The sequence below is a fragment of the Rhodamnia argentea genome, chromosome 2 (assembly GCF_020921035.1).
Source record: "Rhodamnia argentea isolate NSW1041297 chromosome 2, ASM2092103v1, whole genome shotgun sequence".
Taxonomy (NCBI): domain Eukaryota; kingdom Viridiplantae; phylum Streptophyta; class Magnoliopsida; order Myrtales; family Myrtaceae; genus Rhodamnia; species Rhodamnia argentea.
In genome coordinates this window covers 31,323,976-31,338,087 of record NC_063151.1, presented here as the reverse complement: position 1 = coordinate 31,338,087, position 14,112 = coordinate 31,323,976, and the positions used below count along the sequence as shown (strand labels likewise).

Below are 14,112 nucleotides of genomic sequence, written 5' to 3'. Positions count from 1 at the left end.
CTTGAGTTATCTTTGGCGTTATGTGCCGTTCCTATTGAAAAACAAAGTACTTCACATACGAATACCTTTATTATAGCTTCTAGGAGAAAATTTAATTAATGGAAAATGCTTTCTTGACAAGTTGACGGTATTGTCGGTTATTTCTGATCATAGATCCACACACCATTACCACGTGCTTTGCTTAAAGACTCATTAATTGAAATATCGCGGAGTTAAAAATAATGACAGTGCTATCACACTGGCAGGCTAGCGATTTTCCTTATTAACACAACTTTGGAAATTATAAAATGAAACTATCAAAGAATTTAAAAGATCCTCTGATGAAATAATATATACTAGTAATGAAGGGAAGATGCTTTCTATTTCTAAGGAATCTCAACACTTTTTTCCCTTTTCCCAAGAACCCTTAATTACTTTTTTTTTTTACAAAATAAATGTCCATAGATAAATACCCAAATTCACGATTCCGTTTGATCTCTCACGTGTTATGATATTAGATTGCATTTGGTCGATAGGATATGTTTTACCCTATCATGTGTTTGGTAAATGTCCAGAATATGATAAATGAGAGAGATGAGGCATAACCCAGATACAAATATCCTTAGGGAAGGGGGTGGGATAAACTCGAATGCGATTTCTCAAGAGAGTATGTACAAGAAAAGTCATTTTTTTTTCCACAACTACCACCTCTCCTACCCGCCGAGCCGCCTCTGCGGTGGCAACGACCGTTAAGTGGGATTGCCTCTCCAATGGTGCAAGGTCAGGGTCTCCGACAACGAAGACATGAATCTCAACAACCCCATTATTTAATCAATAGTTCGACATGATATGAGATTATGTCCCTTGTTCTTTAATAGCTCGAACCTTTCCAACATTCGAAAGGGGTCTTGACGTGTTATAAATAACTCGAGGTTGATCATCGACTTTCGGGTAGCTTTCTTGAATGACCCGCGTGAATGCATCTTCAACTTGTGAAAAGAGGTTAAATAATTTCATTGTTCAACACTTGTTTAGTTATTCGACAATACAACGAGCAAGGCTAGCATGTCATTCTTAAAAGATTCAACTCCAAATCAAGACCCTTAATTCTATTGGGTTTGCTCAATCAATATCGTACTCGAATTTAGATGACACAAACCTCTATTTAATAATAACTCACTCATCAAACTCATCGCTAAATAATTTCTAAAGTATTATGATGTTTTCGATAAAACACGATCGATCTCAATTGCGCTTTTCCTCTAATTATTCGACTATATCAGCAATTCACTAAATAATAAATAAGATATGATAAAATCTTTTGATTTATTATTTTATCTTATCCAATCCTATCCTGACTTGAAATCTAATCAAACGCAACCGTAAGGTTTTAGTCATTCTAACCCCGCAACAACCTTCTTATGAATTTGAAGCTGTGAAATAGTTTTCTCTTCCCATGGTCTTTACAATTTATATGCACCGTAAAATTCTTTTAATAATTTCCTCTTCAATCTGTAATAATTCTACTGTTTCTCGATAAAGTAATTTCACTTAACTTTTCGAAAAATCAAATTTTGGAACGCACGTTGCTTTTAATACAATTAAAAAGAATTAGGAGCAAGAGAATTTGACCCTCGAAAAAAGAAATAAAAGAAAAATAAAAATCAGCATAAAAAATATTTTTACAAGCGCTAAAACCAGGATTGACGCAAACGGTCAAATCTCAGATATCGCTCTCTGTCTCTCATTGGCCTTCTTCGTCTCCACCAGATAAGGGCCTCTTTCTACTTCAACTCTCTCTCTCTCTCTCTCTCTAGAATCTCAAGGCGTTTCTCTCTCCCCTGCATCCGAAGGTAACTCCCGGTCCAATTTCTCCTCTCATTCGCGCCGTCGCGCATTCATTTTGGTTGTTCGATCGATTAGCGTCTTCGTCGTTGAATCGGTCGGATCAGCTCGTGTCCTGGCGAGCTGAAGATTGGGGGAAAACGAGTAGCGATTGAGCCAGCAACGCCCTTTGTTACACCTCTGCCTCGAACAAGTTGGTGCGCGTAGCGAGATTGCTTCCGCGACTTGATTGTTATTCAGCTTCAATTTTTATCTTTTCATCCCTCTAACTATGTCTGGTGCTTGGGCGGCGCTTTTTAGTGCCTTTGGTTTCTGCCGAATTCAGCTCTTGCGTGTGAAATGCAGAGGCACTGTTGTGACCGGAGTGCTGTTTCGATTCAATGGCTTCAACGATTGTCAAGCCTCGGTGGTCGTTTAGTGGTATTGACTGCCAACAGCATGTGGGGCTAAGACCGTCGCCCAGAGCAAAGTTTAGTTTTTTGCAAGCTGCGAGCAGGAGACAGCCGTCTCGGCGGTTGTTAGTCGTAAGGGCTAGTGAAAATCACAATGACTCTATCAAGAAGTTGGGGATGACTGATGCGGAATGTGAAGCTGCTGTTGTGGCAGGGAATGTGCCTGAAGCGCCTCCGGTCCCGCCCAAGCCGGTGGCCCCAGCTGGAACTCCTGTTGTTCCTTCACTGGTGAGTGTTCAATTTTAATTGCTTAACTTTACGAGCATCATGGCATGGAATGGCTGGACTATTTGTTGAATTCGTGTTGCTTAGTTTGCTGATACATTTCTCATCATATTGATTTTTTCCATTACTTGACCTCCCTGAATGGTTTTTGTTTGCGTAGCCATTGAGTCGCCGACCGCGTCGTAATCGAAGATCACCGGCCCTGAGATCAGCTTTCCAGGAGACAAGCTTGTCCCCGGCAAACTTTGTCTACCCACTTTTTATTCATGAAGGTTGTGAGACATTTCTCGGGTGCAGCGCTTTGTAGATCAATCCATGTGAACTAACTTAGCATTTTGGGCAACAATATTTGCAGGTGAGGAAGATGCTCCGATTGGGGCTATGCCAGGATGCTATAGGCTTGGTTGGAGGCATGGGCTTATGGAAGAGGTGAGTCAATCAATGTGGGCTTGTCAACTTATGTCCTTTTAATGATTTAGAAGGCCTTATATGCATATTGCCATTGTGGAATCAGTTGGAATATGAGATGTTGCAGATGGAAATATGATGGTGGTCTGTCAAATGATTTTCTTCCTCATGTTCAAAGTAGCTTGGAAGATGCATCGGTTCAGATGGTGCTTTGAATGGTGCTCTGCCAATTGTGGTCTTTTCTTTTCTTTTCTTTTTCTTAGTGTAGATGATTCACTAACCCCTGAAAAACTGCTCCACTTTCCAGAATAGAATGGGACAAGCAAATAGAGAGTTTAATTTTTCTGGAAAATCCCTGCAAATTTAGATAGAATTCTCCATGCTAGTACCTTTCTGCAGTCTCTACAGATATCTATAGAGTCTAATCAGAATTGTTCTGAATCCTTGAAAACTTTTGATACAGGTCGCCAAGGCTCGTGACGCTGGTGTTAATAGCATCGTACTCTTCCCCAAAGTGCCGGATGCTTTGAAGGTTTCAGTTGCTTCTCTTGTTTTATGTCCTGGTTCGTTGAAATTCATCAATCTGATGTCCTTTGTCTTAAAATTTCGGTATTAGTCTCCCACTGGAGATGAAGCATACAATGACAATGGTTTGGTGCCAAGAACAATACGATTGCTCAAGGATAAGTACCCTGATCTTGTAAGTGAGAATATTAAAGGTGTAGTTCTGAGCATAGGGTCCTCCCTGTTTCTTGGTATTCTATCTTTAAAATTACCTTCTGATTCTATTGCCGTGTAGGTCATATACACTGATGTTGCTTTAGACCCATATTCCTCAGATGGACATGATGGTATTGTTAGAGAAGATGGTGAGAGCCTCAATTATCTCCATTTTAAGGTTTTACGAAAAACTGTGCAAAAATAGATTCTAGGAATATGTAGACCCGAGGACTAAAAAGCATGTGAGTTTAATTTATATCTACTGTTTGGAAGTTTTTCCATGAGTTTTTAGCGAACAGAAGATTATCAGTTGACAAGCGTAAGACATGCTTTCATACTTTGCTGTTAGTTGATTAAGTATAAGACGTGCCTATCAGAAAAATTTTAACTCAAGAAAGATCATCACTTCTTACTGAGAATATTTTCATTCTTCGTCATGTATTTCACGTCCTTGTGCTGAATTTCCCGATTTCTTTCCATGATACATTTTTCTTGGCGTAGATTTTGAGGAGTCTTATTTCCAAACCTATTTCTTGGAAATTGAAATGGGAATTCTGTACTAATAACTCTTTGATTTTTGCAGGAGTCATAATGAATGACGAGACAGTGCATCAGCTATGTAAACAAGCTGTCTCCCAGGTAAATTTTTGTTGACTTTTTATTACTGTTGGACAGTACTTTCTCAAAGAATACTAGTTATCTCTGGAATCATTTACAGTCTTACCTTCTCAAATGGGATTTCTGTGTTTACATTTCTGAAGTCCTCGTGTCATTCTTTGCCAACTGTAGTGAATGTGCTGCACAAAATAATGGGAGCATATTGGATATGTCACTTATCATGCTTTGTTCCCATCTTAATTGATTTTGGAGTAAGTTGGTAGTCTGTTAATTCCGAAGTTGGTGGGATATCTGTTTCAACATTTAGTATAGTCTGTTGCTTCCAAATCAAGAAGCCCGGGGTCCTTTAATTGTGGAAGTTATTGTCCTAATGTGAATTCCATTTTTCTTTCTAGGATATGGCCGACGTGGATTTTGCCCTCTGTTTGGCTTTACATGCTGCATGACCTGTTTTCGATCTTTTGCTAAATCTGTCTTATTTGCTCCTTTGGTCCCAAGTAGGCCCGAGCTGGGGCAGATGTTGTTAGTCCTAGTGACATGATGGATGGTCGTGTAGGAGCAATTCGAGCAGCCCTTGATGCTGAAGGCTTTCACCATGTTTCTATCATGTCCTACACTGCTAAGTAATATATCCTTTCTGCTTAAGATGAATATATTTCTGTCATCTTTTGCTCTCTTGTTTCATCCAATAGTCCTTGCATTATCAGAGAAATAATGGTAAAAAAGTATATGTAATCACTCATATTGAGCCATATAGTATACATTACAGATATTCTATGGCTATGATATATCCTAGATTAAGAGCTGTGTGTTTCATTTAATCTTCTTCTGTCTGAAAGATGACCATTGTCATTGGAACTTTCTATCTTCGTGTCTTTAGACTAGTTTGATCTCAAAATTATAGAACAGAATCTGCATTAAATGCATGCATGCACTTTTTGATGTTTGTCGCTTAATTCTGGGTAAAAGAAATTGGATGCAGGTCAAGCCATAGCAGTTGCATGTCTAGTAGTTCATAGATAGTACTAGGTAGTACAGTTATCCTCGCAAATTCTTGCTAGGTCCTCCATTTGTTTGTGAATTTCTTTTCCTTGCACTGGTATAAATCCTAAGCATGCATGCGTCTAATGTCATGTCTATCTATTGATATGGCTAAGCACATTTTTTTTGTTTCTATGTGGGAATGGGTTGGAGAAAAGGCAAACCTTTATATGTTACTAGGGTATATAAAGTTAAACTAATGTTCTTGAGATCAGAGATACAAATTATCGTCACTGACATCTCTATCCTTTAATAGGTATGCGAGTTCATTTTATGGGCCATTTCGAGAGGCTCTAGACTCAAATCCACGTTTTGGAGACAAAAAGACGTATGCTAAAGTTGGATTCTGTTGTTTATGTTTTCAAAATTGTGTTCCTTATTTTGTTTCTAATCTATTTTTTATCCCTTTCCATACAAAAGTTACCAGATGAATCCAGCAAATTACAGAGAAGCTCTAATTGAGACGCGTGAAGATGAATCTGAAGGAGCTGACATTCTTCTGGTTAAGATTTAGTTGCAACTTTTGCCTTATTTGCATTGTTACATTCTCTCTTTATACCCTTAAGAGGGTACTCTTACCTTGTAAACAGGTGAAACCTGGTCTTCCTTATTTGGATATAATAAGGCTTCTTCGGGATAATTCTCCTCTACCAATTGCTGCTTATCAGGTACCTTGATATATACGTCAGTGTGCGGTATCTTCCTCTATTTTTTTTTTATGGGGAATCAGTATCTTCCTCTGTTAACGTTCTTATTCTTCCTTGAGCAACAAATGGTCTCGTCCTTTGCGTTTATGAAGTTTTAAAAATAGAGGAAGATGTGAAACAGCTTCTATTTTGGCTTCTACTATTGTGGTTTATGACATTTAAACTTCTCTAAGTTCCTTCGACCATCAACCTGGTTGATTAAGATGTCTGATATTGCAAACTTGCATTGATGCCGTGAGCAACAGATATTGAGTTCTGCTTCTATTTACTCTAGGTAATAGTCATTGCTATTATCCCTTTAGCGAAGACTAAGAATTACTTAAAAAAAATACCATGGAACAGATTGATTGTTCATCCAAAAGTTCGATAATGGGATATATGTGTCTATACTTATGTTCAATTTATAAGCTACACATTTGGGTAGCATCAGCCAAGTGTTTTTGTTATTTTCCCCCCTTCCTTTGTTTGCTATATTCAAAGTAAGTTCTTGGATTAGGTCATGGCAACAAAATGTTAAAATTATGATGAGAAGGTTTGAACACTGTATACTCAAGCCTCAAAGCTGAATCTCTTGAGTAGCTTTATAGGGAAAAAAAAAGTGGTAGTGAGTGTGATATTTATCACATTGCTGTTCCAGTGATTTAGCAAGCACAATGATTTTTTTTGTTTGTTTGTTTGTTAACATCTGAAGATCCGAAACAGCTTCTAGTCCTTTGGAATGAATGCGAATTTGGCCTTTATCAGGTCAAAGTAAAATACTACAGGAATGTTAATAGGTTTGACTTGACCTCGTTTAATTTGCAGGGGTTTGAGTTCTTACAGATCGGCATCTTGACAATATATGATACATTCGAATCTACCTTCTTCTCATACTGACTTCACTTATTCTCCTCTTCGGATTATTAGGTATCAGGTGAATACTCAATGATTAAGGCTGGAGGGGTTCTGAAGATGATTGACGAAGAGAAGGTTATGATGGAGTCCCTCATGTGTCTTAGACGGGCCGGTGCGGATATTATCCTCACCTACTTTGCACTGCAAGCGGCTAGATGCCTATGTGCCGAGAAGAGGTGAGATTCAGATGCAGTTGGTGGCGGCTATTGCTGGGAACGATCCCACTAGATCTTTGCAAAATGAGCCCTAATGCCTTAACGTAACTTTTGTAGATTATTTCGTAAAGTAGGTGATCCTAGGAATTAGGTTGATTTTTTGAGAGCAATTTGAGTGTGGTGTCTTCACGCATAAGTTTAGAATGACGTGCTTTGAGGATGGACATGAATAATAAGCCGGAGATTGGACGCTATCCCCAATTGTTTTGTTCTGTTAGTTTGTTCTTGCCCTGTAATTTATCATCTGGTACCTGTGTGCTCAATAGGATCTTGAGAATGTATGATGTTCTGTTAATTTATGCAAAATATATTTCTCGCTAGATGGATTGATCTTTCTACTTTAGCTCTTTTGGGAACCTTTATGAGGAATCGGTAACAAGGATGATGATCAGGTTAAATCGCCGACTCCACGCAGAATTCACTTACCCAAGATGGCATAATTTTTTTTCTTCATTTTTTGCACGCCCCTTGTTAATGCGGATATCATTCACTTCGATAACTTGAGACTTAGTGCCTGCGACGTTAGAGGTTCGTGTATACACTATCAAGAACTTTAAGGCATAGGCTAGTTTTTGACAACTGGGTTCTCTGGGATTAAGCTCCTTTCAGGTAACGTGATTCCATATCGTTTTCAAAAATATAACATGTCATCGTAGAAAGACAATAATTCGTTGATATGTCATAACTTTGACGATTGGTTCGGGTATTTTCGGTTCGATACCCAAAACCGGAACTGACCCGTTCAGATGATGTATATTCGTGCTTGTCCAAACGCAAATATTTGTAGGTGCACGAAACAAAGTGACTTAAAACTCCGGTTCCCTTCCCACACCACATCAAGTGTCGGAAAGCGACATTCTTGACCAAGATATTTCCAGGAACATTACGATGAGCAAGCAAATCATCCCATGATTTCTACAATCCTAAACCTGTTCATCAGCAAATCATCCCATATTTACACGCTTCTAAGACTGACCACTTACAATCTTTGGAAGAGAAACAAGTGAAGCCCACATGCGAGATCCAGTCGACCTCAATAAAATAATCCTAGAAATACAAGTGTCGGAAAGCAGACATTTACTCGTAGAGCGGATCGATCTTCTTTCCCGCCTCTTTTGGTTCAACCATGCTCGATCAAGTACCTCTCGGCGATGGCCGCATGGGCGGCGGCGCCCACTGGGAGGACCTCCTCGTCGACCATGAAGTAGGGCGAGTGGCCTGTGTGGGTCGAGCCGAGCGCCTCGTTGCGTATGCCGATGTAGAAGAAGGCAGCGGGGACCACCTGCGAGTAGAAGGAGAAATCCTCGGCCCCCATCATGGGTTGGACCACCCGGAAGTTGCCCCGACCCACGAGATCGGCGCCCACCTTCCTCACGTGCTCGTACATGCGGTCTTCGTTCACCGTCGGCAGGTATATCATGTCCTCCTCCGCGAAGAAGTCCACGGCCGCCTCGCACCTGAACACACCAGCTTGTTCCACAATCACCTGCTTTCATGCGATCGCAGATGGAGAAAGAATTCATCAGCTTTGGACAGACGAGCAGGAGACAACCATACATGTGGGGTGGACCAAGAACAATTATGCTTCGTTGTTCTATACGGAAAATAGAACGAATAATGCTGATATGGACCACGAAGTTCCAGGGGCTCGTATCATTGATAGAGAAATGGAGGAGTCGTGTAAGACTCTTTAGTTTCCTATTGACCTTAGGGTTTGTAAGTCGTGGTAATGCATGATGATGTGGTCCAAGAAATGCACACATATAGTCGTAATGCATGATGTCAGAATCTGGGTGCGTTTATTTAAAAAAATACCGATATTTAAAAAATATTTTTCAAAAGATGATTGGGTTATATCTCTTAAAAAAATTAGTTGATAGAAAATAATTTTATTACTGATAATAATTTATGTCTAATTATTTTCATGAGTGATGAAAATCTTTTATATTTTGTCATTTTTTTGGAACATGTTTTTCAGATCTTGAGTTTTGGCGAAACAAACACACCCTTATACATTTCTTATTTTTGTCCCTTTTTTGTTGCCAAATATATACCTCTTCTATTCGTCGCATGACTTGGTAGAAGCTCGTATTGGAGAAAGCTCTGAAAGTACCGCCCAGAACGACGCTCTCCGGCACTGTGTTGAGGTCACTGCCCCCATTGAAAGAAGTCACCGACACTACCTGTGAGTCCAAAGGGTTTGCTTCGCGAGACACGATTCCTTGTAAGCTAATCACCGCCGCTGAGGCGGCCAAGACTGGGTCGACTGAGCGGCGAGGGTTCCCGGCGCCGGCCGCGTTTCGGGCGATGGTAGCCTTGAAGAAGCCACAGCCAGCGAGCAGAGGGCCGGGTCTCGACCCGATCACGCCGGTGGGGTGCTCGTGGGACACGTGGAGGGCAAAGATGGCCTCCACGTTCTCCAAGGCGCCATCTCCAATCATCCTCTTCGCTCCATTCCCAGCTTCCTCCGCTGGCTGAAATAGAAACACCACCGTCCCCTATGGAAAGAAACCAAACAAAAATGAAGGAAAGCCAGACTAACTTCGGAAAATTTCGACCGTGGTAACTCGTAGGCGATTAGAGCATAGCACCATATGTGAGGCACCCTGGCGGCGGGTGCAGGAGGAGGGACAGGAGGAGAGGCAGCGATACTAGCCTGGACGGGCGCGGGGCTCTTGTCCCGATCTTATAAGTCCAATCATGCATGATTCAAATTTCTTAATCAACTTTTCGATGGACCCACCTCAATGACGACAGAGCCGTTCAATGTCTGTGTCGTACCAGGCATCCATCAGTCATTCCCGTTTGTGGCTTAATTAAGGTTAAAGCCCTGCTAAACTAGGCTTATCTCATCTCAGCAACAGCGAGACCACATCGGCAGAGCAAACAGTTCAGAACAGAACAGATTCAAAGCTTCTTCCATTTCTTCGTTTACGAACCCCAGAAGCTTCCAAGACAAGAACACCTTTTCTTGGAAATGAAAAAAAAAAAAAAACAGAGACTCGAGTCGTCCTATATTATGTTTTCACAGTACGCGCCAAACCGACCGACCGCACCCCCAATCCTAAAAACTGGTCCGAGAGATTCCTATTCCGGGTTTGCTGACAAGTGTTGCGCCCCTAAAAGCCTATTTTAATCCGAGGTCGATGCCGCTTGTCGCGATTCGCCGATATTCAAGAAAGAGCGCAGAGGTCGCGTTAGGGTTTCCCAATGACCGCCACGCGCAGAAGACTGAGGTACAAAGGAAAGAGACGCAAGCAGCACAGAATAGACCACGGGGCCTAATTCCATTACTAAAGACACTCTTACATACATGCACTTACCCTTATTCAGTTGTTTCCTCGTTCTGCCGATGGGCTTCATCGCTTTGGTTTCTTTGTTCATTAGATTACATTAATTTCTCGAAACAGAACGACCCACCTAGAAATAAATGAGGCACATGTCCGAGACGATGTATATGGGATTGGGTTGTCATGCATGATGTCATCACACGCGAAAATCTGGTGGAGTGCCGTGAGGCTCCGTTTGTTTCGTGAAAAATGTGATATTTCTGAAAAATTTTTCTTTTTTGAGGTCATTTGCTGAGAAAACAATAATATTTTTCGGTGTTTGGTTAAAATCTGAAAATGAATTTCAAAATATTTTTCATTGTATGGTATGAAATCCGATTCCATTTTCCCAAATAGATGTAAATTATTTGAGCGCTAATTACTTACGCATGGGCAGCTAGGAAATCAGGCACGGGCACCGTGGTCCCAAGCGCGGAGCCTTGGCTCCCAGGCACGAGCACGAGCACCGGTCTTGGGTCCACGGAAGTCGGGCCAGAGAATCCGAATGGGAGAAAAGTGGGGGTTGGATTTTGGTTCTCTCTGTGTTAACATGAGATAAAAGGTTTTTTTTTTTTTTTAAGGGAAAAACTTGAGAACATATAATTGTAAGACAGGATTTAGAGTTGTTGCTAAATTAGCATGAAAAAACTCGACTTGGTGGAATAAATAAATCTACAACTTTATTTTGTCAAAGGGGACAATGAAGGAAATAAACTAGTCAAACCCCGACAACAATTTCTCCTCAAAGAAGACAGGATTCAAACTTTCCTTAAATAGAAAGGCACGTCTAACTTGCTACCTCAATGCTGTTCATTCTTTCCTAAAGAAAAAGAGATTTTCCTTTATTTTTAGTACTTTTGCTGGTCAGTGGGCGGAATATTAGCCCGCTCTCATTTTCGAGTTAGGAAAGAGTTTTCTCAGCAATCTACCTCATTTCACAAACCATGTTTGGGACGCAAGGGCAATAAAACACATGGCCACTATCATCATGAAATATAAACATTGGATTGTTTAAGGGCAGTATGTTCCTCTAACTCAAAAGTTGGAGGATAATATGCTTCAAATTGGTGAGTCACAAGTTACGAATATCTCCTACATAGCTGATGTTCATAGGTTTGTAACTCATCAATCAAAAGTATATGGAGAGAGTTTCCTCCACTCAAGGCTGGAGGAAAACATTACCCCTGTTTCAATAAGACTTAGTAAATTATTTGTTGGTGTTACAAACCGAGTCATTTAGGAAAGACTAGTATACAGAATATGTGATAACACACATGTTTTTTTGTTTGTTTTTTTTTAAATGCAGTTTCTTCTTCCCAGCACATGGTGCTACATGTAAGATATACACGTGTATTTAGATGGCCCGATGAGTGTTTCGTGGGGTTATCCAATATCGATTATGAAAGAGACTAATGATCGATTTAGGAGTGTGAGGAAAAGTCTCATCATTTAAGATAACTTTTGAGATAAGAGAGACCCAAAACCACGCAACAACCGGTATCAGAGCCTGATTTGATGAAATAGTGTGAACGACAAATATGGACGAAGGGAAGGTGAAGATCCATCGGTTTGATGGCAAGGACTTTGCTTACCACTTAATCTAGGAAACAAATTTTACTAAAACCTCGTAATACCTCTAAATGGTAATTTTTTTATTTATTTTTTTCTGATGGTTAAAACAGGCCGAGTTAATGAAGTCAGGCAAAGCATAAGTCCAGACAAAAAGGGCATTTCCTAACTTTGATCGAATTAGAATGAAATCCAATGCTCTTTCTGATAAAGAGAATCAATACCACCCTTTATACACAAAAAACAATTTCCGAGCTAGCTTAGGAATATATGGCCTCAAACATAGTCATTCAGCCTAAAAATAGCATGAAAATGCACAAGACATTGCTCAAGAATTTCCTTCGGTGCAAGAAGAAATTAACACAAGCGGCCTTGCACGTCACTGATTTGAGCGAACGAGTAGATAAGATTTTTTTTTTTTTTGCGTAAAACTTTCTTTACACTAACCGTGTTTAATTCGCGTTTTAATATTATAAAACTGCAACTTCCCGTCATTCCAGAGATTTTAAAATAGGGAAAGAATGGGTGTAATTACCTTCAAGAAATGTTCGCGACTCTTGAGGATTTTGGCAGCACCCAGAAGCATTGCGACATGAGCATCATGCCCACATGCGTGCATTTTGCCAGCAACTTTGCTTTTGTGCTCCCATTCCACAGCTTCCTATCAACACATTTCACACACATTATCACGAAACTTCCCCATTTTCAGGTCAAACGAAGTAGGGCAAAAGTAGATCTTGGGGGGGCACTAGATTAAACAATGTTGTCCGAAAAACAAGAGGAAGTAAGATCCAATGATATGATTCAGCTTTACGTCTCCCCAGAAATTTTGGAGCTTCTTCAAAACTCCGAGCGCTGTCATCCTGGGAAACTATCTCGGGATCCGCGCCGTAACCTCGACTTATCTTCCATGTACTTATTTATTTGTTTATATGGCTGATTTATTTACTTACACCAGAGTGCGAGAGATTTCTCTGGTAAAGACGACAGTTGGTACGAGATCCTAGAGATGTGCAAGTTCGTACTGAATCTGGCCTACCTGTAAGTACCAAGTACTTGTACGGAATCATGTAAAAGCTACAAGATTGTCACTATAAAGAACTGTCACTCCATCGTCATGAACAAGGAAAAACAAACGACGGGTCTCTCGAATACACTTGTTTCTAATCAACGAAGGAGCAAGTACTATCGTCGCGAATTATTCCATTTCAAACTCGAGAAATTCCTTGCAGGAATTGAGAAAGAGGGTCATTTCGATCATGCTTGAAACTTGAAAAGAAGAAAGAGGAGAAGAGATCAAGAAAGACGATGATGGAATAAAGAATTAGGGACTGAAACGAACTCTCATCCGTTATTTTCCCAAAGGGAAAAGAGAGAACAAAGCTTGACAGAAAGAGAGGAGGCTTGGTTGAGTGCATGCACTCGGATCCGCCTGTACCATTGAATTTGATGGGGGCTCTCACGAGATTCAAAGAGGATGCCGATCGAATTCAACGGTTCGAGAATCGGGTGCACGGAAGCACGCACCCGATTCACGCGAAAAGAACTTAGAGAGAGAGAGAGAGAGAGAGAGGAGCGGCGGACCTGTATGGGGAGAGCATCCATGTCCGCTCGGATGGCGACGAAGGGCGGCCCCCCAGTGCCTACCCAAGCCCTAACGCCGGTCTTGGCCAAGGGATGCCTGTACTCGATCCCCATCCTCTCCAGCTCTCCCCTCACTAGCCTGCTCGTCTCGTGCTCCTCGAACGCCAGCTCCGGCCTCTCGTGTATCCTCCTCCGCACGCTCCTCAGCCACCTCGCCATCTCCGGCTCCCTCGCAGCCCTCATCACCGACTCCGAGCACGCCTCGCTCCACTCCATGCCGCACTCGTAGCTCGCCTCCTCCCTAGTGGCCTGCGCCGCCGCTGACTCGGCCTGGCCAGCCAGGCACGTCGTCCGGTTCTGATGCGACGAGGCTGCGGAGCTCGCGCAGGCGACGCGTCCGGGTTTCTCGAAGAAGGCGTAGTCAACCGTTTGCTTCAATGGTGCGGTGGAGCCGAGTTGGGGAGTGAGGGTGGTGATGGCGAAGAAGAGGATTGCGAAGGCGTTTGATGCGGAAGAGTCCATATTT

The 14,112-nt window shown here is 41.4% G+C and overlaps 2 protein-coding genes across 3 annotated transcripts; one reads left to right on the top strand and one right to left on the bottom strand.

The window, feature by feature from the left end:
• Positions 1 to 1,688: 1,688 nt before the first annotated feature.
• LOC115736054 (delta-aminolevulinic acid dehydratase, chloroplastic) lies at positions 1,689 to 7,222 on the top strand. 2 transcript variants are annotated; one of them, XM_030667549.1, is made up of 13 exons: positions 1,689 to 1,832; positions 2,170 to 2,504; positions 2,662 to 2,773; positions 2,857 to 2,930; positions 3,373 to 3,441; positions 3,526 to 3,609; positions 3,709 to 3,778; positions 4,213 to 4,268; positions 4,749 to 4,870; positions 5,545 to 5,616; positions 5,709 to 5,790; positions 5,879 to 5,956; positions 6,902 to 7,222. In XM_030667549.1, exons 2-13 carry the CDS (start codon positions 2,205 to 2,207, stop codon positions 7,067 to 7,069), a joined length of 1,287 nt encoding a protein of 428 aa, XP_030523409.1. In that variant the 5' UTR covers positions 1,689 to 1,832; positions 2,170 to 2,204; the 3' UTR covers positions 7,070 to 7,222. The 2 variants fall into 2 exon arrangements, with proteins under 2 accessions (XP_030523409.1, XP_048130709.1); XM_048274752.1 differs by lacking the exon at positions 1,689 to 1,832 and adding an exon at positions 2,036 to 2,059.
• A 964-nt stretch (positions 7,223 to 8,186) lies between these two features.
• LOC115736045 (IAA-amino acid hydrolase ILR1-like 6) lies at positions 8,187 to 14,112 on the bottom strand. Its single transcript, XM_030667543.2, has 4 exons — positions 13,587 to 14,112; positions 12,538 to 12,663; positions 9,159 to 9,602; positions 8,187 to 8,590 (listed from the first exon to the last, which is right to left on the bottom strand). Exons 1-4 carry the CDS (start codon positions 14,106 to 14,108, stop codon positions 8,225 to 8,227), a joined length of 1,458 nt encoding a protein of 485 aa, XP_030523403.1. The 5' UTR covers positions 14,109 to 14,112; the 3' UTR covers positions 8,187 to 8,224.

Excerpts from the sequence above, each read along its gene's own strand:
- LOC115736045 (XM_030667543.2), bottom strand. The coding sequence starts at position 14,108 with ATGGACTCTTCCGCATCAAACGCCTTCGCAATCCTCTTCTTCGCCATC. Across the intron at positions 9,603-12,537 it reads GTCGCGAACATTTCTTGAAG|GGGACGGTGGTGTTTCTATT; the intron begins GTAATTACACCC and ends TTCTTTCCATAG. Across the intron at positions 8,591-9,158 it reads TCATGCGACGAATAGAAGAG|GTGATTGTGGAACAAGCTGG; the intron begins GTATATATTTGG and ends GCATGAAAGCAG.
- LOC115736054 (XM_030667549.1), top strand. The coding sequence starts at position 2,205 with ATGGCTTCAACGATTGTCAAGCCTCGGTGGTCGTTTAGTGGTATTGAC. Across the intron at positions 3,442-3,525 it reads AAGTGCCGGATGCTTTGAAG|TCTCCCACTGGAGATGAAGC; the intron begins GTTTCAGTTGCT and ends TTTCGGTATTAG. Across the intron at positions 3,779-4,212 it reads TGGTATTGTTAGAGAAGATG|GAGTCATAATGAATGACGAG; the intron begins GTGAGAGCCTCA and ends TGATTTTTGCAG.